At 41.4% G+C, this 24417-nt stretch overlaps 1 protein-coding gene across 10 annotated transcripts in view; it reads left to right on the top strand.

The window, feature by feature from the left end:
- dnajc13 (DnaJ heat shock protein family (Hsp40) member C13) overlaps positions 1 to 23591 on the top strand; it is a 32938-nt gene extending 9347 nt beyond the window's left edge. For 4 of the 10 annotated variants that reach the window (XM_016678492.1, XM_016678497.1, XM_016678496.1 and 1 more), the window contains exons 3-57: positions 2944 to 3019; positions 3717 to 3866; positions 4096 to 4137; positions 4536 to 4736; positions 4855 to 5061; positions 5711 to 5806; positions 5971 to 6062; positions 6209 to 6378; positions 7159 to 7238; positions 7312 to 7481; positions 7569 to 7601; positions 8233 to 8332; positions 8964 to 9071; positions 9186 to 9341; positions 9436 to 9492; positions 9581 to 9702; positions 9846 to 9921; positions 10052 to 10147; positions 10235 to 10375; positions 11171 to 11188; positions 11764 to 11846; positions 12019 to 12172; positions 12260 to 12363; positions 12455 to 12614; positions 12692 to 12754; positions 12841 to 12942; positions 13379 to 13483; positions 13621 to 13823; positions 13920 to 14004; positions 14084 to 14238; positions 14855 to 14900; positions 14988 to 15142; positions 15250 to 15451; positions 15531 to 15646; positions 16103 to 16181; positions 16259 to 16394; positions 16489 to 16673; positions 16779 to 16853; positions 17059 to 17178; positions 17945 to 18340; positions 18427 to 18540; positions 18624 to 18740; positions 18809 to 18986; positions 19063 to 19154; positions 19273 to 19372; positions 19467 to 19541; positions 19633 to 19745; positions 19842 to 20011; positions 20098 to 20140; positions 20228 to 20401; positions 20482 to 20661; positions 21339 to 21479; positions 21550 to 21693; positions 21775 to 21874; positions 22583 to 23591. In XM_016678492.1, the coding sequence (XP_016533978.1) occupies positions 2944 to 3019; positions 3717 to 3866; positions 4096 to 4137; positions 4536 to 4736; positions 4855 to 5061; positions 5711 to 5806; positions 5971 to 6062; positions 6209 to 6378; positions 7159 to 7238; positions 7312 to 7481; positions 7569 to 7601; positions 8233 to 8332; positions 8964 to 9071; positions 9186 to 9341; positions 9436 to 9492; positions 9581 to 9702; positions 9846 to 9921; positions 10052 to 10147; positions 10235 to 10375; positions 11171 to 11188; positions 11764 to 11846; positions 12019 to 12172; positions 12260 to 12363; positions 12455 to 12614; positions 12692 to 12754; positions 12841 to 12942; positions 13379 to 13483; positions 13621 to 13823; positions 13920 to 14004; positions 14084 to 14238; positions 14855 to 14900; positions 14988 to 15142; positions 15250 to 15451; positions 15531 to 15646; positions 16103 to 16181; positions 16259 to 16394; positions 16489 to 16673; positions 16779 to 16853; positions 17059 to 17178; positions 17945 to 18340; positions 18427 to 18540; positions 18624 to 18740; positions 18809 to 18986; positions 19063 to 19154; positions 19273 to 19372; positions 19467 to 19541; positions 19633 to 19745; positions 19842 to 20011; positions 20098 to 20140; positions 20228 to 20401; positions 20482 to 20661; positions 21339 to 21479; positions 21550 to 21693; positions 21775 to 21874; positions 22583 to 22680 (6754 nt within the window). In that variant the 3' untranslated portion in view covers positions 22681 to 23591. Of the gene's footprint in view, positions 1 to 2943; positions 3020 to 3716; positions 3867 to 4095; positions 4138 to 4535; positions 4737 to 4854; positions 5062 to 5710; positions 5807 to 5970; positions 6063 to 6208; positions 6379 to 7158; positions 7239 to 7311; positions 7482 to 7568; positions 7602 to 8232; positions 8333 to 8963; positions 9072 to 9185; positions 9342 to 9435; positions 9493 to 9580; positions 9703 to 9845; positions 9922 to 10051; positions 10148 to 10234; positions 10376 to 11170; positions 11189 to 11763; positions 11847 to 12018; positions 12173 to 12259; positions 12364 to 12454; positions 12615 to 12691; positions 12755 to 12840; positions 12943 to 13378; positions 13484 to 13620; positions 13824 to 13919; positions 14005 to 14083; positions 14239 to 14854; positions 14901 to 14987; positions 15143 to 15249; positions 15452 to 15530; positions 15647 to 16102; positions 16182 to 16258; positions 16395 to 16488; positions 16674 to 16778; positions 16854 to 17058; positions 17179 to 17944; positions 18341 to 18426; positions 18541 to 18623; positions 18741 to 18808; positions 18987 to 19062; positions 19155 to 19272; positions 19373 to 19466; positions 19542 to 19632; positions 19746 to 19841; positions 20012 to 20097; positions 20141 to 20227; positions 20402 to 20481; positions 20662 to 21338; positions 21480 to 21549; positions 21694 to 21774; positions 21875 to 22112; positions 22217 to 22582 lie in introns of all 10 variants that reach the window. The other 6 variants (XM_016678499.1, XM_016678493.1, XM_007565941.2 and 3 more) reach the window with 6 other exon arrangements.
- Positions 23592 to 24417: the final 826 nt, after the last annotated feature.

The raw sequence follows: 24417 nt of genomic DNA, 5'->3' as shown, positions 1-24417 counted from the left end.
TCTTTTTGCTGTTATTTAAAGCAGAAAAAACATCAATTGCTGCAGTTGGCATAATGTTATGTATGCCTCAGATTTTTTTTGTTACACTCATTTTGATATAGACTTAATCAGCAGTGGAGAATAAACGCCTGCTTAATTTGTTGTAGTTTTCAAGTGCCTGTAGTGCAGAATACCTTTTTTATGTGTAACAATGCAACCTAATTGTTTAGCTGCTTTCATTTTCACAGAATGCCTGTCGTTCTTTTTTCACTACTGCAAATATTTCCAAACCAAGATGAACGTGGTTGGAGAAACCCCCCCGCCCCCAGGCCTGGAGGCTACACAGTCATTTACTATAGATTCCACTTATTTTGATCCTCCTGTCAGTGCATTTTAATTCACCAAACAGATGAATCACTTAGCCTCTTATCTTTATCATCATTTCAGTGGTGATGGTGCATTGGAGTAATTTTGCAGGGCGTATGATGCCAATCCTAATGTTCTACTTTAGCCTCGCCTCAGGTCACTGCCTGTCCTGTCTGTTTGTATTTGTCAGGCACTTCAGCCTCAGCTGCAAATGCATTATGTAGAAGTAGCCTCTCAATTATGCCCCCCACCCCCAACCTGCTCCCTAGTAGTTGGACAGCTGCTGAAACGGTCTCTGCACCGCACCTCCTGTTGTCCTGCCATAATGAGGATGTGTAAAAAGGAAAGATGCCAAGTCAGCATTTTCTGCAAACAGTAGTAATATAAGGGAAACAGCATGAATGTAGGACTGACTGGCATGTTTCTTATATTTGAACTTTAAAATCTCTGTTTTACACTATGAAAAATGTCAAATAATTATAAATTTTCAAATCCGTCAACAGAATGTGATGAATTACTCGAGCGTGCCAAGTGAAACTATTGCCAAACCGCAACGAGACACACTTCGATTTGGCTGTTGGTTTGTGCACATCCCCACAAGCAGTCACTGTTTGGCACACACACACACACACATATCTTTCACACTTCCTTCCTACTCTGTGAGAAAGACCAACTGTAAAAGTTAATGAATTAGTGTTTGTTCCCTCGGTGTCAGTGACTCGTTTCATAGGATCCAAAGTCTCCAACATCAAACCGTTACCTTTCTCAGTCATTAAAAGGATGGAAAAAGCAGCAAATCTCAATAGTGATTAAAGCTTCTGCTGCCTTTACTGCAGTCTGTGACTGGTGATGTGTTGATGGAAGCAGTTGGTGAGATGTTAGTCATCTTATCTGTATCATATTTCATATTGACTCAAACATGCCTGGAAATGAGCTAAGCAATGATGGATTTGATTGCTGAGTGCTGATTGTGTCATTTTTTTCTGTCTTTCCAAGAGCTATTATACCTTTAAATGTCATTACTTTGGGCCAATAAGTCACTAGAACTGTTGTTTTTTAAAGGGAAATCTTAACACATTAGTGAATTTTTAAAACTAGGAGCTGGGTTCTCAAATCTAAATTTATTTCCGATCTATGCAAAATTATTTATAAAGACTGAAGTATTAATATACAGCCCACTAATACACTGCCTGGCCAAAAGAGGAGTCGCATCCAAACGGGTACAAGGCTCCCATTGGATAATTACTGGATAGGCCATTATCTTTCAACTGACAAGTTATTTAACCACAGCTGGTGCAATGTGTAGCTTCTCATTTCTTAAAAAACCATGTTGAAAGACACATCCTGTGGTCATGGAAAATATGCAAGTCTGTTTCAGAAGTGTTGAATCATTGGCACCAAGCAGAGAAAACATCTATAGAGACTGCAGACACAACTGAGTTTGGGTTGAGAACGTTGTCCAACGTATTAAGAAGTGGATGGAAAGTGGTGAACAATCGTCTGAGAGGAAGAAATGTGGTTGGAAAAAATCTGGAATGATCGTGATTGGTGATCAGTTAAGCATTAGATGACCCCAAAGCGAAGAAAAACAGCAGTAGAACTCAGAGCTAAGTTTAACAGGGTCAGTAAGAGCATTTCCATGTGTAAAATGTGAAGGGAAGTCGATGGATTTGGATTGAACAGCTGTGAGGCCATAAGAAAACCACAGTGAGGCTAACCAGAGAAAAAGGCTTTAGTTTGTGAGGGAGCATAAAGATTGGACTCTGGAGGATTGGAAGAAGGTCATGTGGTCTGATGAGTCCAGATTTACCCTCTTTCAAAGTATTGGGTGCATCAGGATAAGAAAAGAGGCAGATGAAGTGATACACCCGTCATATGCCTAGTGTCTTTGTACAACCTGTTCTATTGTACAGGGACCAGGAGCCCAGTCTTTGTCTCATTTGACCATTGAACAATTATCTAAAAGGGATCGTCTACCGGCTGTGAATTTCAGTCCATTTGAAGGTTTTTGTGGTAGAGTAGGAACTTCTCTCCTGGTCGGCACATTCTCAGTCCATGGTGATGTAAAACCAGCTTCAGAGTGCAAACTGATAGCTGTTTTCCAGTTCATTTGATCCTTGATTGTTCATAAACGTCCTAACTAACCTCCTTTCATCGAAGGCTGTCTGTTGGGGTCCGATGGTTGAAGCTTTAGATACGATCAGGTGTTCCAGTAAGACAATCAAAAATATTCTTCAAAACTTGTTTTGTAACAGGTTAAACAAGCTAAGATAAGGTGTCAATGATGGCCTTATCAAACCCCAACCTCAGATTTGTAGTATATATGAATGCTACAAATTCTGCCACAAAAATTGGACAAAATGTCACCGGCTGCAACACATTCTTGGAAAATGTGTTGCTTTTTAAGGGGCATTTAACCAAGAAATTAATTGTTTATGAATATATTTTACCTTGTTTTAAAGTCTAAAGTACAAAAAATATACAAAATATATAAAAATACATGTTTTTAGGTCTTCAAAGTCATCATAAATCATTACAGAACAAAAAACTGGGTCACAGGAACTGTATATTCTGACTTGTCTCCTCTTTATGTTGCAGATACAAGCGAGTCTTTTCAGTGGGGACGCATGGCATTACCACTTATAACCCGACCACGCTAGAAGTAACGAATCAGGTCAGTACCTACAAATCAGGCTTTACAGAAACTCTCTGGTCTTACAGGAACCCCACTCTGTCTGCTGTTGCTGACTGAGATTTTGAGATGCACTTGAAATAGATTTTTAACGATTAAAAATCCACGTGAAGTGCATTACTTCAAGCTGTGGTCTGCCGTCACATATCGTAAGGTTTTAGTATGCTGCAGCCTGCAGGTAAAGATATGTTCCAGTTCTGATCAGGCCAGGATATGAACTATATTTCATAATCGATAACCATTAAGCAACTCCTCATTGAAACCTCTCATTCTAACAGAAGCATCATTTTAATTTTCATCAAATGTCTCTAGAGAGTGCTGTAAAAGAGGACTTTAAGTGACAAAATGATAAATGATCCATAGTTTTGGTGAGAAATTGTAATTTTTTATTTGTATTATCGGTTCATTGAGAATGAGATGGTGAACAACTGGTCTGAAATCCAGAAATTAAATGATTTTCAAATCGATGAACTAACATTACCAAAGCTCCCAGTTTGTGCCAACTAAAGCTGTGGTGGTTGTTACTGAGTAAATAAGACTTAAGCTGTTGTTTTGAGGATATAATTTGCCGGCTCTATTAAAATGGAGCTGAGAAATCAGTCACAAAATTCAGACGAGTGCGCTCCTAATTCGTATTTTATCATACGTCAGTTGATTTAATTTCTTTCTCTGCTGCCAGTGGCCTTATGGAGACATCTGTGGCATCGGTCCAGTTGGAAAAGGCCAAGGGACAGAGTTCAGCCTCACATTCCGCAAAGGCAGCGGCAAAAAGTCAGAAACGCTCAAGTTCTCAACGGAGCACCGGACAGAGCTACTCACAGAAGCACTGGTCAGGAAAAATACTCTGTCATCAATATTTTGTCTAATGTTTTTGACTGTGCAGAATTCAGTCAGGTTTTCCAAATATTTTTATGAATGACCAAATGATTCTCTAGTTTTGAAACCAAAATATGAATCAGCACACAAGGTGGTTTCAAATTTAGGTTGGTGAGTTCAGCATTGGAAAACACCAACAAAACTGAATTTTGTTTTTGTGTCTTTCTGTTTTTGATTTGCAGAGATTCAGAACTGAGTTTTCAGAAGGGAAGATTACTGGTAGGGTAAGTACTGATGTCTAATAAAGACACTAAAAATAAGGGAAAATGAAACTCACTAGATCCTGGTTTACTGAGTTTTGCTAAGTAAATAAACACACCCACTTTCAAATGGAGGTTTAAAAAAAATCTCAAATTATCTGGTCTTTAGAAGATATTAACATTGTGAAGATGAGATGAAAAATGTGCATCAACAAATGTAAATAAACTGAAGCAACATTTAATTTACTGAAATTCCTTGACAATCCTGGGAACCGAGAGAACCAGTTGAATCAGAACTTATGGTCAGAAATATAATGTGGTGGTCTTTATCTTAGATTTTCTAAGAGATAAAGTCTTGACCTGAATGTTTGCCATATTAATGACTGTTGTTTTATAACATACGTGTGATTAACATTTCACAGCGTTACAACTGCTACAAGCATCACTGGAGCGACATGCGGAAGCCGGTTAATTTAGAGGTGACCCCTGGTGGCATCGACCAAATCGACCCTCACACTAACAGAGTGGTGTGTTCCTACGACTACAGAAACATAGAGGGCTTTGTCGAGGTTTCTGATTACCAGGGAGGATTCTGCATCCTTTACGGTGGCTTCAGCAGACTAGTATGTATCATTTAAAAGGACATGGAAAAGTTTAACTATGTGCTCGGGTGTCTGTTTTTATCTTCATGTACTTACTGGCTGTGCACATTCAGGATTCTCGGTTACTTGTTTCTTTTAGCATCTTTTTGCCTCTGAGCATCGAGATGAAATCATCCGGAGCGCCATCGAACATGCCGGAAACTACATCGGCATCATGCTACGCCTGAGGAAGGAGGCTCTGACCTTTGAGGGTTTCGTGACAGACAGGTTGGGAAAGTACAGCTCAGACGAGAGCATCACCTCTCTGGCAGAGTTCGTGGTGCAGAAGATCACAACACGCCACTCGGTAGGAAGTATAAGAAATATTTATTAAATTAAAGATGCATCTGACTTGTCAGTTTGTTATTCTGTTTAGAAATGCACAATAAATTGATTTACTGGTTAGTTTGGATGGATTCTTTTATCAGCTTCATTGCTACAATAAAAATAATTGTTTTAGCCATTATGTAATGGAGAAACCAAAGGACAAGTTATCATATTTCATTCTTTCTTGCATGATAAAACCGTCTCCACTGTGGAAATGTAGGCTTTCGTCTGATCTTATGTTGCCTTTTACCCATTTGTTTTCAATGGTGGAACACATTGGTGCTAGTATACCAATGAGAGGGCTTTCAAAATGTTATTGGCAATCTGAAAACATGTCTCCAAACAGCAAAAGTCTCTGCTGGCACAAGAAAAGAAATTCTGTGCAGAGATTTATAGTTGATCTTTCCAGACAAATTTGTTTAGTTTTACTTCATTTCTGTTCATTTCACCACTTCTACTTGGTGTAAAAGTTTATACACCAAATTTGACATCATAATGTCTCTTCCATCTTTGTTTAATTGGGTCCTTTTGACTTAGCAGGATGAAATATTTAATTCAGTGTCAGCTGCTTGCTTCAGCAGCTTATGATTATTGGTATTATGATCTCGGTGTGTTGTTGTGCCTTCCAGGAGCCGGTTAAGCGAATCCTTGCCCTCACAGAAACATGTCTAGTGGAGCGCGATCCTGCTTCCTACAACATAGTCACACTCAAACCCTTTGGAGAGGTGAGATGCAACACAAACATCATAAAGTCATAAAAATGTTACTGCTCAGTTTTGCTCTGACAAATCGAAATGTTGAATTATATTTGTTTCATTGCGATTAACTGCAAGTAAACATCTAGAATGGTAAAGTTTTTTTCTCCAACTCTGTGTTGCTGTTCCCTCAGGTGTTTGCTCTCATCTGTGACGCAGATAACCCTCAGGTGTTTACAGTGGAATTCATCCGAGGCCAGATTAGGAAGTACTCCTCCACTGAAAGGTCTGCAAACACAAATCTTTCTGTGTTTGCTTTAGATTTACAACCCGGAGTGTTTTTTTTACTTTGCATAGATGTGGCTGTGCTTCTCAGCCTTTAATCTCCTTTGCACATAATAACACAGACTTGTTTTTTAATTGTGTATCCAGGGACTCCCTTCTAGCCAGCCTCCTGGATGGAGTCAGAGCATCGGGCAACAGGGACGTGTGTGTCAAAATGGCCCCCACGCAGAGAGGGCAGAGATGGGGTTTGCTCAGCATGCCGGTGGATGAGGAGGTGGAGAGTTTGCATCTCAGATTCCTGGCAGCACCTCCTCCTGGTGAGTTAAAGCTCTTCTTCTGAGTGGCGTTTCATTTCAGACAGAAACACTGAGCTTTCCAATATCTATATTTCCATCCAATTGGCATGTGTATTTTGAGCAAAATTTTAAATGTCACAAAAATGAAAATGCAGTTAGAAGTGTTTTTATCTACTGGTCTGGTTCATCACCTCGATAATGAACAAGATGTAGAGGTTGCAAACTAGCATGGACCACATAACAGAAAACTGGAGAAAGTCCTCCGCTTCTGTTCTGGAAGTTTGGACTGGGAGAGTTCACTACGTCAGAACCTTTTTGGCAAATGTGTTTCCATCTCCGCTTTGGGGCATAAACTCTTTTTGAAGAAGCCAAAAACCACCTCAGATGACTGAAAACATTTTTTATGAAGTTGAGAAAAATTTTTAAAATTTTCTACTGTGATACTCCAAAATGCACATAAAAAATATTTTATAAATACTACTATAATGAGTAAAGAGACAGATTTATGCATTTCTTTTGTGGACATGTTGTAACTTGGGGTGTAGAAAAGATATTGCAGAATGATGTTGTCATATTTAAACTACTTAATCTTTCAGGAACAGATGCCAGAGTTTAAAAGCATTTATTTCTCTCTTTGAGGTTTTTAATAAGTTAGTTGTATAATAAAGAAAAGATTACTGTAAAAACATGTTTGTAATATTGGTAAACCTCCCAAAAGTCTTGACAATGTAATTCTGCAAAAGTTAGAATTTTTCCAGAAAGTCTGTTTTTATATTTAAATGCTTTTATATTTTTTTTTAGGTGGAAGCTTTGCGGATGCAGTGTTCAGATTCAATGCCAATATATCCTACAGTGGAGTTCTCCATGCAGTTACCCAAGATGTGAGTTTGATCAGTTTTTGTTGCTCTGTCCAGCTTGGACTCGGACTGAAACCCTTGTCTTTTTTCGGTCCAGGGTCTTTTTTCTGAGAACAAGGAGAAGCTCATCAACAACGCCATCCTGGCCCTGCTGGCCCAGGAAGTGGAGCTGCCGGCTCTGAACTCGGAGCTGGAAAGCCATTTCCAGGCCATCCGTCGCTTGGTGGCCTCCAAGGCCGGCTTCCAGGCCTTCACCCAGCTGCCGAAGTAAGACGGCAGCACTTTGCTCCTCATTTATTAAACTCTTGCCGTGCTGAGCTGCTGGTGGTAATAGGCATGCTCTGTTATTCCAAGGTCTGGTCAAGGGTCTGGACTCACAGATGCAACGTAAATATGAATCCATGCATCTCAGTCTGCCCTTTTTGTCTGTATTTTATGTCTTTCCCCACTTTTTCACTGTCGTACATCACTTTTTATTGAAGCTTTTAGACAAGCAAGTCAGAAATTAGGTCCTTTTCAGCCTGACAGTCTGTCTTAATACATCTTGGCCTCCTGTCTTCAGCATTTTATAATTTTCGTTTTTACACTTCCATTTCACTTTTCATTATTTGCTGTTGCCCATTCTGTTTTCTGCTACTTTTTATTCATTTTGGTGTTCTTCTTGGGTCACTGAGATGTATGAGAGGAACTGTAATTGACCATTTTTCCTGGTAGCTTGTGAGGCTGATGAGCCAGAATTGGCTTCCTAGACAGATTCATTGCTGTTGTAGCTTGCTGTTTCCTCTCACAGACTCATAAAAACACTCACACCTTTCAGAAATGTTGATTTTATTATTTAAGCAAAAGAAACAACAAGTCACTTAAGAAGCAATGAATTATTTGTGTATCCAACCCCAGACCTGCATTTATATTAATTTGTTGGTTATTCTCATTAACAGTGATGAATTTAAATGGAGCATGAATTTAAATAAAAATTTTGATTTTTATTTAAATTTGTATATGTGTTTGTATGTTGCAGGTTCAGGGAAAAGTTGGGAGTAAAAACGGTCAAAGCTTTAAAAAGGAACAACAATGGTGTGACTCATGCTGCTATTGACATGCTCTGTGCTCTTATGTGTGTAAGTGTATTTTAAATATTATTTCTACTGTATATTGTATTTACAGTATCCTCCATGATTACTGAAATCTCTGTAAAGATGTGCAAAAATAGGCTAACCTTTATAGAAATTATTTTAAAAATGGAAAAACGTATCCTAATTTTTAATTTCAGCACTTTTCCAGAGAAGGGGCGAAAAACTCCCGCTTTAACAATTTAACTGACACACCTAAAGGTTCCTTGAAATAGTGTATGAACATTTATTATTTACATTTTGTTGACAACTTGATCAGTGTCTTTTCTTGTAAAATAAGTAGATCCTTTCAAACCAAAGGCTTGCCCTACCATTACAAACGTGAACACGTTATCTCCACTCTTTGGGAATTACAGCCAATAAGCGCTGTGGAAAATAAATGTCGCTTCTCGGCTGGCTGCTTTCCAAACACCAGCCAATAGCATGTCAAGTAGTGTTGCACCTTGGTGTTTGAGCTTCCTAAGCTGCATTTCCCACAGAAAAAGCCACTGAGTTAGTCAGGGGTCTACTATATTGCAATGGAAGATAAATAGGAGGTGGAAGTAATTGTGGAAGGGGCTGCATCATAGTTTACCATGGTTGAGATTATTTATTCTGTTGGTTTTGTTTGTTTTTGTAGCCCATGCACGATGACTATGACCTGAGACAGGAGCAGCTAAACAAGGCCTCTCTTCTGTCCTCCAAGAAGTTTCTGGAAAACCTTCTTGAAAAATTTATCACCAATGTGGTACATATCCTTCCAGTTGTCAGGAGCTTTGCTGGAGCTTAAACTTCAATGCAGTTTGGTGTTCAGCTATGGGGATTCTTTTAATGTTTTTTCCCTTTCATTTGTTTTTGACAGGACCATGGAACTGGAGCTCTGGTCATCAGCTCCTTATTGGATTTCTTAACGTTTGCGCTTTGCGCCCCCTACAGTGAAACCACTGACGGGCAGCAGTTTGACATGCTGCTGGAGATGGTTGCCTCTGACGGACGAACATTATTCAAACTATTCCAGGCAAGAAGGCTGAGTCTGCAGATAATTCACATTCTTTGTTACAATTCATTTTTTGCACTTTAAGTGACTTAAATCAAACTAATCCCATCTCCAGCATCCTTCCATGGCGATCGTAAAAGGAGCTGGTCTTGTGATGAAAGCTATAATTGAGGCAAGTGTTTCGTTAGGTGAACTTATTCTCTAGATCCTTGATCATTTTTATCAGGTATTGATCTGTGTTTCTAAATGTTTATATTTAGGAAGGAGACAAGGAAATTGCCACCAAGATGCAGGAGCTGGCTCTGAGTGAGGGGGCCTTACCAAGACACCTGCACACATCTTTATTCACAGTCAGCGCAGACCAGCGGATGCTCACCAACAGGTCAGCCCTCAATAAATGCACACATTAATGTGATTCTTTAGAGTAAAATAATTATTTTGAACTAATTTAGATGTTTTTTGTTATTACTCGTGAGAAGCATTTAACTTAAAATGAATGCCAGATGTGTAATCCGTCTGTTTCAGGCAGCTGAGTCGTCACCTGGTGGGACTGTGGACAGCGGAGAACCCTGTGGCTATGAACCTCCTCAAGAGAATCCTGGTACGCTTCTCAACTTTAACATTGATTCTGGGTGTGAAGAATGTCTTCCAATGTTTATATCTGTGCCTGCCTGTCACTTGATTTGGTATTTTTGTACACTAAAGTCACTGATTTGGTTTTATGCCTGCAGCCAACCGGCCTGCTGGCTTACTTGGACAGTCCTGACCCAGTTCCAGAGAAAGACGTGGACAGAATGCACATCCGGGACAACTTAAAAATCGCTTCAGTATGTCTTTCCCCAACATAATTTCATTTTAATTGCAGTGGTCTATAAAATAATTCCCTGTTGCTCTTCTGCTCTTCCTTCTTGCAGGATCAGCTGAATCGCAACAAGGTGCCTGAGTGGCAGAGAATTGCAGGTAAAGCAGCCAAAGAGGTGGAGAAATTTGCCAAGGAGAAAGCTGACCTGGTGCTGATGCATTGGAGGGATAAAATGGGCATTGCCCAGAAGGAGGTGAACATGTTTTCTTTTATTAGAGCTCAGTTGTAGTTTTTGCCTTGAGATAGATCTCTGCTTCTGTTGCTGGCTGCTGAGATGTTGCTCCTGCTGCTGCTGCAGATCGCAGAGCCAAACTCATTCCTGCTGTTGTTTTGCATGAAAGCAGTGTCTGCTGTGGTGCTGGATTTTGCAGGATGTCTTAGTAAAGATTAAATTTTTCATCTAAGGTCTGTTCTCTCTTTTAGAGGCATTGCTGGGAAGTTTTTTGAGGTTAACTTTAAATGCAATCTAAGTGTTTATAAAAACTGCTTTGCTGTTTGACCTTAATGCATATTTTGCAGGAAATGAGTGGGTGTGTGTTGTCATTTAAACTGGTTCATAAAACCTTGGTTCAGTTTCGCTTGTCCATTGTCTCGGTTGCTTAAATCCATTCCTCTTTCAGGTTTTCTGTTACAATCTGACATCTTTTGCATCTTCTTTACTTTTCAATGGCTGGAAATCATCAGTCAACACTGAGGGTGTTTGATATGCTCGCTGTCTTCACTGCTCCTCATCCACATGCATCCATTTCTTAACTTTTAACCTGTTGATTTGTTTTGCTGTTATTAAAAACACAGAAATCTGCTCACCCTTTGAATATTAAAGATTTAGCTACTGCTTTGCACGTCAGTCTCTTTAATATTCACAAAGTAATGACCTATGACCCTTGTTGTGATTGATCTGTTTGATCTGAGGAACAATAATCTCTCTGTGTCTATCCCCAACCCTCCCCTCCGTCACATCTGGTTTCTGTGCTGTCAATCAATGCAGCAGGACAGAAACAACTTGGTAAGTAGGACTAACCAATGGGTTTCATGTCTTCCTTCTCATTTTGTTCTCTCCCAGTTCATAAATGCACCATTTTCCAGTTTTCATCTCACATTCTGGGATCCTTTCTTTCCTCTATTTTACCAGTTACCAGTTAGTATCCTAACCAAATGACAAATGGAAAAAAAAAACCCAGATGAAAATACAGTTGAGTCGATAATAAATCATATTCTACTTGTATTACAGGCAGCTTCCAAAGATTAACACTCAGTGAATTAGGTGCGAGGAAAAAGTGTAGCAATCTTTCAGTCAGCTGACCAGCAATGCACAGCAACAGGTGGGAAAGTGGGTCATACTATTTAAGTCTGTGCTACACAGGTCAGGTTAACTAGATGATTAATTTATTTACAGGGACAAAATAAAAGTTAGACAGAATGAGGTGAATTGGTGAAGTGGCAAATTGACCCTAGAAGTGTTTTAATTTCCATATTTTTCTGAAAGTTTACTCGTGTTCAGCTTTACTGAAATGTTGGAGATCTGATGCTCTGATACTAAGCAACTAAAGCAGGCATTAAAAGGTTTTTCTTTGTTTTCAGAATCCAAACCAAAAGCCTGTCATCCTGAGGAAGAGAAGACAGAGAATTAAGATTGAAGCAAACTGGGAGCTTTTTTATTACAGGTAGCTCATTTTGATCACAAATCTGATTTAATATGCGACACATGACTTATTTTTGTCCTATTTCTACAGCAAACGTTTGTACCTGAAGTTCTGTTTGTTTGATTTTAAACGTCCCTAAACTGTTTGGTAGAAATTATACATTGGTAGCTTTAAAACCGTAATGTCGTTAAAGATTCCAGCTGGACCATGCGCGCTCCAACCTCATCTGGAACCTCAAAACGAGGGAGGAGCTGCGTGACGCTCTGGAGGGAGAGATGCGAGCTTTCAGTGTGGACCGTGAGCTCGGCAACGCCACCGTCATCTCCTGGAACCACCAGGAGTTTGAGGTTCGGACACGCTTCCACCCTGGATGGGTTTTTTACTTGTTTAGAAATCTGTGGGATCACAGAAAATGTGCATGTGAATCTGTGCAGGTGAAATACGAGTGCCTTTCTGATGAGATAAAAATAGGAGATTATTACCTGCGTCTGCTGCTGGAAGAAGATGAAAATGAAGAATCGAGTGCCATCAAGAGATCGTAAGATTCCAGTTCCCCCGTCTGTCCACAGTGATTGTTGAACACCAGGTCCTTAAAGTATGATTCACGTCACGCCTCTTCCTATTTGCAGATATGAGTTTTTCAATGAGCTCTACCATCGCTTTTTACTCACACCCAAAGTCATGATGAAGTGCCTGTGCCTACAGGCGCTTGCAATTGTGTACGGCAAGTGCTTTGAGGAGATCGGTCCTTTCGCCGACACCAAATACATTGTTGGCATGCTGGACCGGGTATGTGCAGCCAAACAGCTGATATTTTTTTTGCGTACTGTCCACAAGTAAATTGTGAAATCTTGTTCTTTTCATAGTGTACAGACAAACTAGAGAGGGACAGGCTGATCCTCTTCCTCAACAAGCTCATTCTGCATAAGGTAACCTGGAAAAGGGGAACAAATTTGCACAAGTGTGTTATCTTACTCACATTTTTATGATTCCTTTTTATTTATTTTTTGTGCAGAAAAATGTGAAGGATGTGATGGATTCAAACGGAGTTCGTATCATGGTGGACTTGCTTACTTTAGCCCACCTGCACACCAGCAGAGCTACCGTTCCACTTCAGGTAAAAACTGTAAAGTTGTGAGTTCCTGCACTGAGTTTGGTTAGAAATCATTTAAGACTATAATAAATGATTCCAGTTGTTTTTTCACTTTTTAATTTTGATTAATGTCACACAAATACATATACAAATCAAATTTTACAGTCTTGCAGGTTTTACAGACATTTCAGTTTTGATTGGCTTGATTGAACAGTTTCCCTTTAAAACCAAAAGAGAAAATATTCCTTCTCTTATTAAATTAATAAATCATATTGATTACACCTATTCCTATACCAATTATTCATAACATTTTAACACACCTTTAGGTTTCACACCAGGTTATTATTATGGTTTATAAGCTTGACCAGGAGCCACTGGGAGCCAAAGGGCCCAATTTTGAAACGCCTGATTTAAAAACTGTCTCTTTAGTCTTAAACATGATTGTTGTGTTTTTCCACAGAGCAACGTTCTGGAGGCATCACCAGACATGAAGAGGGAGGGTGAGAAAGAGTGGTACTTTGGGAATGCAGATAAAGAAAGAAGAGGACCTTTTAGTTTTGAGGAGGTGAGCAGTAATCACAATGGCTTTGGGATTGTCTTTTTTTTTCATTTTATGTAGTATATTGTTTTAATACTTGTATATTGTTTTTCTTCCTTGTTTAGGTTCTAGTTTATATGCGATCTTCTCCTTCTTTTTTCCAGATGCAGGAGTTTTGGAACACGGGTGTCCTGACAGCAAAGACGCGCTGCTGGGCTCAAGGGATGGACGGTTGGCGCCCCCTGCAGGCCATCCCTCAGCTGAAGTGGTGCCTCCTGGCCACAGGCCAGCCAGTGATGAACGAGTCCGACTTGGCTACAATGATCCTCAACATGCTCATCACCATGTGCTCGTATTACCCCAGCAGGTGCTTGCTGCTTCTTTTCTGCTTTTTTTCCTCCAGTTTCAAGAAAAAGCTCATGAAGACGAATAATCTGGACGATTGCTTTTGTTTCTTGTGCAGGGACCAGGATAACGCCATCATCCGACCTTTACCTAAAATCAAGAGGATGATTAGCGACAATGCCTGTCTCCCACATATTGTCCAGGTATGTCTGCAGTTTGGGTGCTACAGGTGTATTATACCTGGGCAGAAATTCATTTGTTGGTTTTTCTTGTTCCTCTCAGTTGCTGCTGACATTTGACCCCATTCTGGTGGAAAAGGTTGCCAACCTGTTGTACTTGGTGATGCAGGACAACCCCAACCTGCAGCGCCTCTATTTGACAGGGGTTTTCTTCTTCATCATGATGTACACAGGCTCCAACGTGCTTCCTGTAGCGAGGTAATAAAACAGGGATTATTATTAGGGTCTTACCTCATCTTGGAATGTTGCTCTTTTCAGCCTGCATGTCTGCTTGTACATGAAACTCAGTGTTGAGTTTTTATCTTGCTAAAGACATTTTAAACGTTTGGACTTGTTGTCATAGTTTAAGAACGGTGTGAAATATGACTTAAGTTGTTTTCCAGATCTGCAAAAGTATGGAAGAAGGAAATGGAGTCTGGAAAAACATTTCCATTTTCTATAAATCACGTCATTTCATCCATCTGGGCTTTACATTATATCACAGACGTGCCACAAAATCACAACATTCGGCTGTTTTTACTTTGTGTCTTTCTTTGTTTTGTTTTTCCTTGTCTGCCTTTGTGTCATTCTCTTTTTCTCAATTTTCTTTCTGTCTTTCTTTTTCCCTCCCTCTATTTTTGACTCATAATGATTTAAACATGGATTTTAAAGGGTAAAATATCAGTTTTCACCCTTTGAACATTGGCTAAAAAGCAATAAGAATATTAGATAGTAAAGTCTGGAAGATCCTGTCATTTTCTCACCTAATTGCTTAGAAATCCTGGTGTGTCGGATGCATGAAATAAAATCTGTGAAATTCCTCTTTTCTCTGTAGGTTCCTGAAGTACACTCATTTAAAACAAGCCTTCAAATCAGAGGAGGTGACTATCATTACACTGACATTGTAATTCAATATTCTGTGACAGAAATGAGATCAGAATGTTATTTAATTCATGTTGCTTGTGCAGTCCAAAGGTCAGGACATCGTGCAGCGCAGCGTTCTGGGACCAGCTTTACCAGAAGCCATGGTGTGTTACCTGGAGAACTACGAAGCTGAGCGCTTCTCTGAGATTTTCCTTGGCGAATTTGACACACCTGAGGCCATTTGGAGCAGTGAGATGAGGTGAGATGTAACCTCTGCTTTGTAAAACGAGTTTGTTTGTAACATTATTGTCGCAGCAATGAATGCTTCTGTCATTCGATCTCTGCCTGCTTCTTATTTCGTTTCAGGCGAATGATGATCGAGAAGATTGCCGCCCACATTGCTGACTTTAGCCCCAGGCTGCAGAGCAACACTCGGGCTCTCTACCAGTACTGCCCCATCCCTGTGATCAGCTTCCCTCAGCTAGACAACGAGCTCTTCTGCAACATTTACTACCTCAGGCATCTGTGCGACACCACCCGCTTCCCCAACTGGCCTATCAGAGACGCTGTGAGTTTTCCTTACCTTCTGTGGTCTGAGACTCTTATTATTTAAGTATTATAATCGACTTCTGTGACTGCTGATGAAGGTGAAGCTGCTGAAAGACACTCTTGAAGCCTGGAAGCGGGAGGTGGAGAAGAAGCCGCCCTCCATGTCTGTGGACGACGCGTACGATGTCCTCAACCTCCCCAAAGGACAGGGCCAGTGAGTGGAAGGAATTCACTGCTGTAGTTTTCAAAGTGCACTGCAAAAAAGTTAAACTGACTCGAATATCTTCAGCAATATTACGTTTTTGGTGCAACTGCATCTACAAGAGAGTTGGGTGTTGTCAGCTTAAACACACGTAGAGATTGAATTTCTGCCCACTTATCTTTGCAAAATAGTCGAGGCTCAATCAGATTGGATAGAGAGCTTCTGTGCACTTTCATTTTCAATCCGTGCCACAGATTTAGAACAGAATTTAGGACTGAATTTTAGTTTATCACTTTAACACACCAAGTTTTGATCCATCACAAAACAATGAACCTCTGAGGCCCTTGGAGAACATCTGGTTTTATTTTTAGGTGTTGAATGTTGGCTAATGGTTGGACTGGATTTTATTTGAAAGAATCGTAGAAAACTATGTAAACAATTACTTAATGCAGCCCTTTGTGTTTTCAGGCATGAGGAGAGTAAAATCAGGAAGGCTTACTTCAGACTGGCGCAGAAGTACCATCCTGACAAAAACCCAGAAGGAAGGGTGTGTAAAATGATTATTTTCATGATAAATGTTTGCTTAGGCTTGGAATCCTTATTGTATTTCCTCTCGTGTTCCAGGATATGTTTGAGAAAGTTAACAAAGCGTACGAGTTCCTTTGCACAAAGTCTGCCCGGATCGTAGACGGTCCCGACCCAGAAAACATCATTCTGATCCTCAAAACTCAGAGCATCCTCTTCAATCGACATCAGCAAGGTTTCAGCATGGATTTAACCATCAGCTCTACCCATGTAAAAGCAGCTGGCACTGATATATCCTGCTAATACTGATACTTTGGCTACTTCTCCAGAACTGGAGCCGTACAAGTACGCCGGTTATCCCATGCTCATCAAAACGATCAAAATGGAGACGGACGACGGGCAGCTTTTCTCCAAAACGTCGCCTCTGCTCCCGGCCGCCGCTGAGCTGGCCTTCCACACGGTGAACTGCTCGGCTCTTAACGCCGAGGAGCTGCGGCGGGAGAACGGGATTGAGGTATCAGTATTTTAACCAGCTCTGAATGTCGCCATGTTCAGATGAAACGTCCACCTTTACCCTGTTGGTTAATGAGGGAAAAAATAACGAACTGTGTTTGTGCAGATTTTACTGGAGGCTCTTTCTCGGTGTGTTGCTGTGCTGACTGCATCCAGTAAACCTGATGACATGGCTGTTCAGGTAACACACTTATAGGTTGATGACTGTAAACATCTTTTCTATCATTTCATGCAGGTGTTTTTGTTTGTATAATTTAAAAATGCAATAAAAAGATTTGAGAACTCTGAAATGTTCAGTCTTTAAAAGAGTAAAGATTTACCCTGAGAGCCATGTTCTTTGTTTGCTGTAACCTCTAAAACCCAGTTTCCATGACGACTCCTTGCAGGTGTGCGGGCACATCTGCAGGTGCTACAGTGTGGCAGCCCAGTTTGAGGAATGCAGGGAAAAGATAATCGAGCTGCCAAACATCATCCGGGACCTCTGTCACATTTTGTTCTACGGAAAGGTGAGCATCCTTCATGGGTACTTGTGTCCTACTGCGTATTAAAGCGGGAAAAACTATTTTCCTAAAGGAGAAATGATCTTGAAAACAGGATTTTATGGTATTTAATTTAACTTTTTGGCATATTAATTGAGGCATAAAATGTGTGGCAGTTTTACAGCATCTAAATCAGCAGAATATTTTCTTTGAGGAATAATTTGGCTGCTTACATAAGATATAACACAAAATATATATTTTTGTATGAGAAGACATTTGAAAAGAAAGGCAGGCACAGCATTTCAGTGCACCATTCATTGTCATAGATATTAAGGGTGTCCAATCTTCTTATTTGGTGACGAACGAATATTTTCAAGGAACTCCAGTAGGACGTTTTCTGTTCAGTAAATGCATCACCTTTCAAACTTTTATTTCTGCTTTATGGTCAATGTTTTGTGCCATTTAGTATGAAAACCAGAATGCATCTCTCAGACTGCATCAGCTGGTACAAATCGGCTTTTTTCTGTCGTCTTTTTCTTTCACATCACATTTGTTGAAATCGGTGTTTTTTTTTTTATATCTTTGACTCCAGAACTGTAGCAGCAAGTTACTCCGTCGCAATTTTAACTTTTTCTTTTGTTGCATTTTTACGTCACTTGTTAAACAGTTTATATGTTGCATTTAGGAGATGCTGAAGTATTTTGTGCTGATTTGTGACTGTAAAGTGACGGTTATGGTCAGTCAGGAGGTTTTGCTGTCCAGTGATATATTTTCCCTCCTCATCTCCTTTCAGGGTCTCCCAAAGACGGCGGCCCTGGCAGTCCAGTGCGTCAGCTCCTTCGCCATAGACTTCTTCCTGCAGACCCATCTGTACCACGCTGGCGTGCTCTGGCATCTTCTCGTCTACCTGTTCAACTACGACTACACGCTGGAGGAGAGCGGCGTCCAGGCCAACCAGGACACCAACCAGCAGGAGGTGGCTAACAGCTTGGCCAAGCTCAGCCTGGTGGCCCTCAGTCGGCTGGGGGGCTACACTCAGACACCCAGCCCGCCAGACGCCAACAATCCTGCTGCAGAGACCAACGGCGTGGACGGCACCCCACCGGAGAACCCCACCATCCGCAAGAGCTTAGCCGCAATGCTCACACCGTACATCTCGAGGAAGCTGGGAACAGGGTCTCCAGCTGAGGTCAGTGAAAAAGAGCAAATATCATTATTTATAATTGTTATAAACTCCTCAAAAACTAAAGCGAGTGTGACTTATTTGGGGTTTAGGTTCTGAAGCTGCTGAATAGTAACTCAGAGAATCCCTACCTGATCTGGAACAATGGGACACGAGCCGAGCTGCTGGAGTTCCTGGAGGGTCAGCAGGAAGGAAACATCAAGAGAGTAAGAATAAAGACTCGTCAATCATTGCTTAGCGAGTCGTCAGGTGCAGTTATTCATGAAACGGCTTTGTGGTTTTATCACAGGGAGAAAACGACAAAAGCTTCGGTGCAGATTTCATGTTCGGCGATCACAACAAGGAGCTCATAGTGGGGGAGATTTTCGTCCGGGTTTACAACGAGCAACCGACGTTCCCGCTAGAGGTGAGCACCTCAACCTGCAGTCTTATTTCCTAAATAAAACCGACCTCATACTGCTGCTCTCTGTTTAGTACCCCAAAGCATTTGCTGCCTGTCTGCTGGACTACGTGGGCTCTCAGGCTCAGTACCTCCACACGTTGCTGGCCATGAGTCAGAGTAACAAAGTGGAGTCCCAGCAGCACGCCGAGAGGCTCTGCTTCGCTGAGATGGCCTTAGAGGCTCTCCGCAACGTCATTAAGAACAACCCAGGTGAGATGTTGCTCCGGTGAATCCAGATGTTGGTTTTTCTCCTCTGTTCTTACCTCTTCCTTCCCAATAACTTCAGGTTCTGAGTCGGAGTGTATCGGCCATTTCAAGCTGCTCTTCTCTTTGTTGCGGGTTCATGGAGCCGGCAGAGTGCAACAGCTGGTTCTGGAGGTAACGATGGAAAATTATCCTTCCTGTTCACAAGTATTTATGCATAAACATATAATATGTCTTCATCTTCAGTATGCTTTAGTATTAAATCGACATTAATTTGAACATGTTTTCTCAGGTTGTGAATACAGTGACATCAAACCAGGAATGCGTGAGCAACATTGCCGAGTCCCTGGTGTTGTCCAACCTGTTGCTGCTGCTGCATTCACTTCCCTCCAGTAAGAAAACACAAACGTATTTAACGTACTGCTGTCTCTTAGTATTTTTCATAATGGATTTGTTGACTGACATTGTTGTTGCTGCTTCCTTTAGGCAGACAGATGGTGCTGGAAACCCTCCATGCTCTCACTTCAAACACAAAGATAATCAAAGAGGCCATGGCCAAAGGTCAGTAAGTCCACTAGGTTTCTTAGAAACTGTCCATGTCTTTCTAAATGTCGTATTGGTGAGTATTTTTGTTGGTCTGTGTCTCCCACAGGTGCTCTGATTTATTTGCTGGACCTGTTCTGCAACTGCACACACCCTCAGGTCCGCACCCAGACCGCAGAGCTTTTCTCCAAGATGACCTCAGACAAGCTGGTCGGACCAAAGGTCAGAATGGACAGATATTAATAAAGCCTCTGAAAAATCTCCCCTATATTCGTATCTTTAACTCAGCCAACCTCTGATACGTTTTTCCTCCTTCAGGTGCGTCTGACGCTGATGCGTTTCCTTCCCGGTGTGTTTATGGACGCCATGCGAGACAACGCCGAGGCAGCGGTTCAGATATTTGAGGGAACGCATGAAAACCCTGAGCTCATCTGGAATGACACCTCGAGAGAGAAAGTGTCCACCACAGTGCGAGAGATGATGCTGGAGTATGTGTCTGAGTTGGGTTTATGATCATCACCTTTTAAACAGACGAGTGGGTTGGAAATTTAACAGTAAATCTTTTATCTTTAAGGCACTTCAAACAGCAAAAGGACAATCCTGACGTGAACTGGAAAGTAAGTTTGAGCTGCGGGTAAATAAGCCGATTTGTTTTTGTTTTTCTGTTCTCTGCATTTGAATGGATTTGTTTCATCTGTTCTCAGTTGCCAGATGACTTCACTGTGGCTTACGGAGCGGGACAGGGCGAGGTGGAAGTCGGCGGAGTCTTCTTGCGCATCTTCATCGCTCAGCCCGGATGGGTTCTGCGGAAACCTCGAGACTTCCTGGTGTCGCTGCTGGAAACGCTGAGCGAGCTGCTGGAGAAGAACAACCCCAATGTGAGCACCAACATGTTGAACTAGACATAAGTAAGCCTGGAGTTTCTGATCATCTGCCTGACATAAGCTGCCTCCTGCAGGGTGAGAGCCTGGAGACGGTTACCACGGCAGCCGTTTGCCTTTTCAGCACCCAGAGCCATCTGGCCGACCAGGTTCCCCCTCTGGGTCACCTGCCTCGCATCCTGGCGGCGCTCAACCACAAAAACAACGCTGTGCCGAAGAGCTCCATCCGCCTCATCCACGTCCTGTCAGACAACGAGGTCAGACGCTCACATGCATCGTTCATGTAGCCAGCAGCTGTGCTGCGTCATTTAGCCACAGATGAACCTCAACAGTGATGGGATCGGCAGAAAGTCGAGCACAACTTTGAAAAAATATTTGTAATTTCCAGATATTATCCCCTGTCCTCAATGTCTGTTAGAACCATCTGGTGTCCGTTTGTCTGATCCACTGATCAATCCTTCCATTTCTCCATCCATCCATTTATTCACCAATTCATTCTTCAGTTTGTCCCTTGAACCATCCATTCATTTGTCAATCTGTTCATGTGCTCATTGTTCTGTCTGCTCATGCATTCTGTCCATCCATCCATCCATCCATCCATTTGTCCATTCATATATCAGTCTGTCCTTCCTTTAACCATCAATCTGTTCGTCCATCCATTGGTCCGTTCATCTGTCCATGCTATTTTCCTCTGAGCTAAATTGGGACTTTTGATTCTTCTTCTTTTTTACCTTTATTTAAACATGACATACCTGATAAAAGTGTTTTCATTCTCACCTTTTTTGTCTAAAGACCGGATTGTCCAACCTGAAATGTCTATCCAGGAACAGATTACTCTGATCATTTGAGTCAGACAAAATATTTAATCTTGACGTGTAAAATGTGCAGGAACCATGTAATAACCCCTCTTTTCTACTCTGATCACAACGTGCAGCTGTGCGTTCGCTCCATGGCGTCTTTGGAGACGATCGGCCCTCTGATGGCCGGGATGAAATCTCGAGCAGACATGGCCGGGCTGGCGTGTGAAGCTCTCAACCGGATGTTTCAGAAAGAGCAGACAGAACTGGTGGCTCAGGTAAGCTGTGGATGCTTCTTGAACTTTCCCTGTTATTGTTCAGAATAACATCCTTATTACTGATCCACAGGCTTTAAGGGTGGAGCTGGTTCCATACCTCCTGAAGCTACTGGAAGGCATCGGCCTGGAGACGCTAGAAAACCCTTCAGCTACAAAAGCGCAGATAGTCAAGGCGCTCAAGTCTATGACTCGCAGTCTGCAGTATGGAGAGCAGGTACTACATTTAATAACTAGGGAAATAACATGACAATGATTGTTTTACAAATAAAAACTCTTTCTAATTGCTGTTTCAAAGGTGAATGAAATCCTTGCGAGGTCTTCAGTGTGGAGTGCCTTCAAAGACCAGAAGCATGATCTTTTCATCTCAGAGTCTCAGACTGCAGGCTACCTGACGGGTAAAGTCTTGTTGCCATTTCAGGCTCCTAACATTAATAACATCAGCAAAACTTTGCCAGTTACTAATAATGTCGGCCCTCCTTGCTTCTCTCTGAGCTGGTGATGAAACTTAATGATTTGCTTTATCCTAAAAATCACTTGGCTGATTCCTCCAAGCAATCCTTTTTCTATCCAGTCCCTGTAACTTCCCGGCTCTCCGCTTCCCTTCCCTGTTTGTCCTCTACGTTTCCTCCTCAGGGGTTTCCACTCCTTCTCTCCTGGCCGCCAGCAGCCCTCTGCGGGGTGGGCTCTAGACCCAGAGCTGGGCCCCCACAGCCCTCCTCTTTCTTGCTTTGATGCAGATAGACTCTTGCCTGGCTCCTACTGTCACATAATTATCCTCCCCTTCTTCCCTCCATCCTTGTTCCATCGTGACACTTTCCATTCCAACGTCTTCATCTCAGTGGTAAAATATATATATATACATTTATTCACTGTGAAAGCGTATGAATACCTGTGCATGTCAGTGACTCCTAAAGAGTGGAGCATTTGGAGAAAACTGCTTTAGTTTCTTAACTTTCACGTCGTCTTGGTTCCATCTTAGGGAAAGTACATTGATGAGCTCTGTGGACATTCACTCTTTAACCATTATAGCTCATCCTTAGCGCTTCACCTCCTCTAAGTCCCGTCTTGTCTGCAGCCTAACCCGTTGTCCCTGTGGCCTGCAGGTCCAGGAGTTGCAGGTTACCTCACGGCAGGAACTGGCTCCACAGTATTGTCCAGCGTCCCACCCCCTGTAGACAACGACAGCGGAGACCAAAGCTGAAAGACCGACATAGTCGCGCTAAGGCTCCCAGACTGCCCTCTGCGGCTCGGAGAGGGGGCCGCTCGGCTCCCCAAACATCAGAAGGGACGGGAGAGGGAAGACCGAGGGAGACGGTCACCAAATTCTCTGCGACTCGTCCTGCAGCATCACTCTCCTTCCCCCGGCTTTCAGATGACACTGAAGTCTTCAAGATTTGCTTTCTTTTAACAAATGACCATATTTGGATTTTCTTTTCCTGTGCTACTTATTCTTCTGACAGAAAAAGGTTTACTTTTTTGTATGAATATATTTTTTACTCTAGTTTTTGTTGTTAGAAAGCTGCAGAAAGACCAAGTCTTATCATTAGGGGAATTTCTCTCCTCTTCTTTCAGTCTTTTCTTGTTTATCATATCCCAAAATCTTCTCCTCGTCCCAGAAAATTTGGCCGTGTTTGTGCTCGCTTTTTACATAAATTTCACAATATTATGACTTGGAATAGAAATGACATTGGATATTTAAAAAAGAAAAAAGTGTGAAATCTCCCCAGGAAAAAAAGCTCCCAAAACTGAAGTGGACCTTTCTGATTTTGCTTGTCCAGCTCTGATAGCCAGACTTTAATTCCTCTAATCTTCATCCTTCTTCTTCTTCCCTGCCTACCATGTTTTAAGCAAATCTCTCCCCAGAACTCAAAAAGCACTAGACTATTTAAGTAAGGATAGAAACTTAAAGTAACCACAGGAAATGAGCTTCTGCAGACATGACGAATGACTTTGACTCTGATTCTGAATCTTATGTGAAAGACTAGTGCAATTTGTGAGATGTTCAATGTAATATTACGTATATAAACTTTCTATATTGAATGTACATTTAAAAATGAAATCAGTCACATCTTGTACATAAAATTTTAAGAATAAAAGGGAACCTAAAGTGTTGTTCTTTTGTATTTAGACTTGTGATGAACAGCCTGAATTATAGTAAGACAAGTTTATTTATCCAGCACATTTCAGCACCAAAACGATTCAAAATGCTTTATATTACGAACACATAAGATAAAAAAGAATTACATTTTAATCAAAACTTTAAAAAAAAATGTTCCAGTTATTAATCGAAGGCAGCCCTAAACAAATATGTTTTAATGTTAATTTAAAGGAAATCAGTGATTCAGCAGTTTTGTGGAAGTTTGTTTCAGATTAGAGGAACATAAAAACTGAGTGCTGCTTCTCCATGTTTGGTTCTTGGGGAAACAATATGGACCAGCACAAGAAGGCCTGAGTGGTTTGAAAAGTTGATACTAACACAGATAATGAAAACGTGGGAAACTCATGGTGTCAAACGCTAATCAGCTAATTAACTCAACATACCTGCAAAGGTTTAATCATTTTTATTTCCAGGATGCCCAAAGTTAAACCAGAACTAAACTGCATTTTCATTATGAAATGGGGCCCATTTAGGACCACCTCCTGATGGGGAAATGTGGATTGACTTAACACCTCACATGTAGAGACACTGCGCATGCGCACACATCAGCTGATTTATAGAAACTGAAAGTATTTCACCAACACGTCAGTTCTGGACTTCATTTTGTGGCACATTTTGTGGCGCAGACTTCAGCAGTTGGTCCGGTGAGTTCTAACTTTCTATCAAACTGGTTCCGACCCGTTTTCAGACGTTTCTATGTTTCCAGACCGAACCCTAAAGTAGAACCGAGCTGCCCAGAACCTTCTGCTGTTCAGATATGATCTCTATTAGCGAGAGGAG

Source organism: Poecilia formosa, unplaced genomic scaffold, assembly GCF_000485575.1.
Source record: "Poecilia formosa unplaced genomic scaffold, Poecilia_formosa-5.1.2 Scaffold184, whole genome shotgun sequence".
In the NCBI taxonomy this organism is placed as follows: Eukaryota; Metazoa; Chordata; class Actinopteri; order Cyprinodontiformes; family Poeciliidae; genus Poecilia; species Poecilia formosa.
The sequence above is the reverse complement of the archived record's forward strand: the minus strand, read 5'-3'. Positions and strand labels throughout refer to the sequence as shown.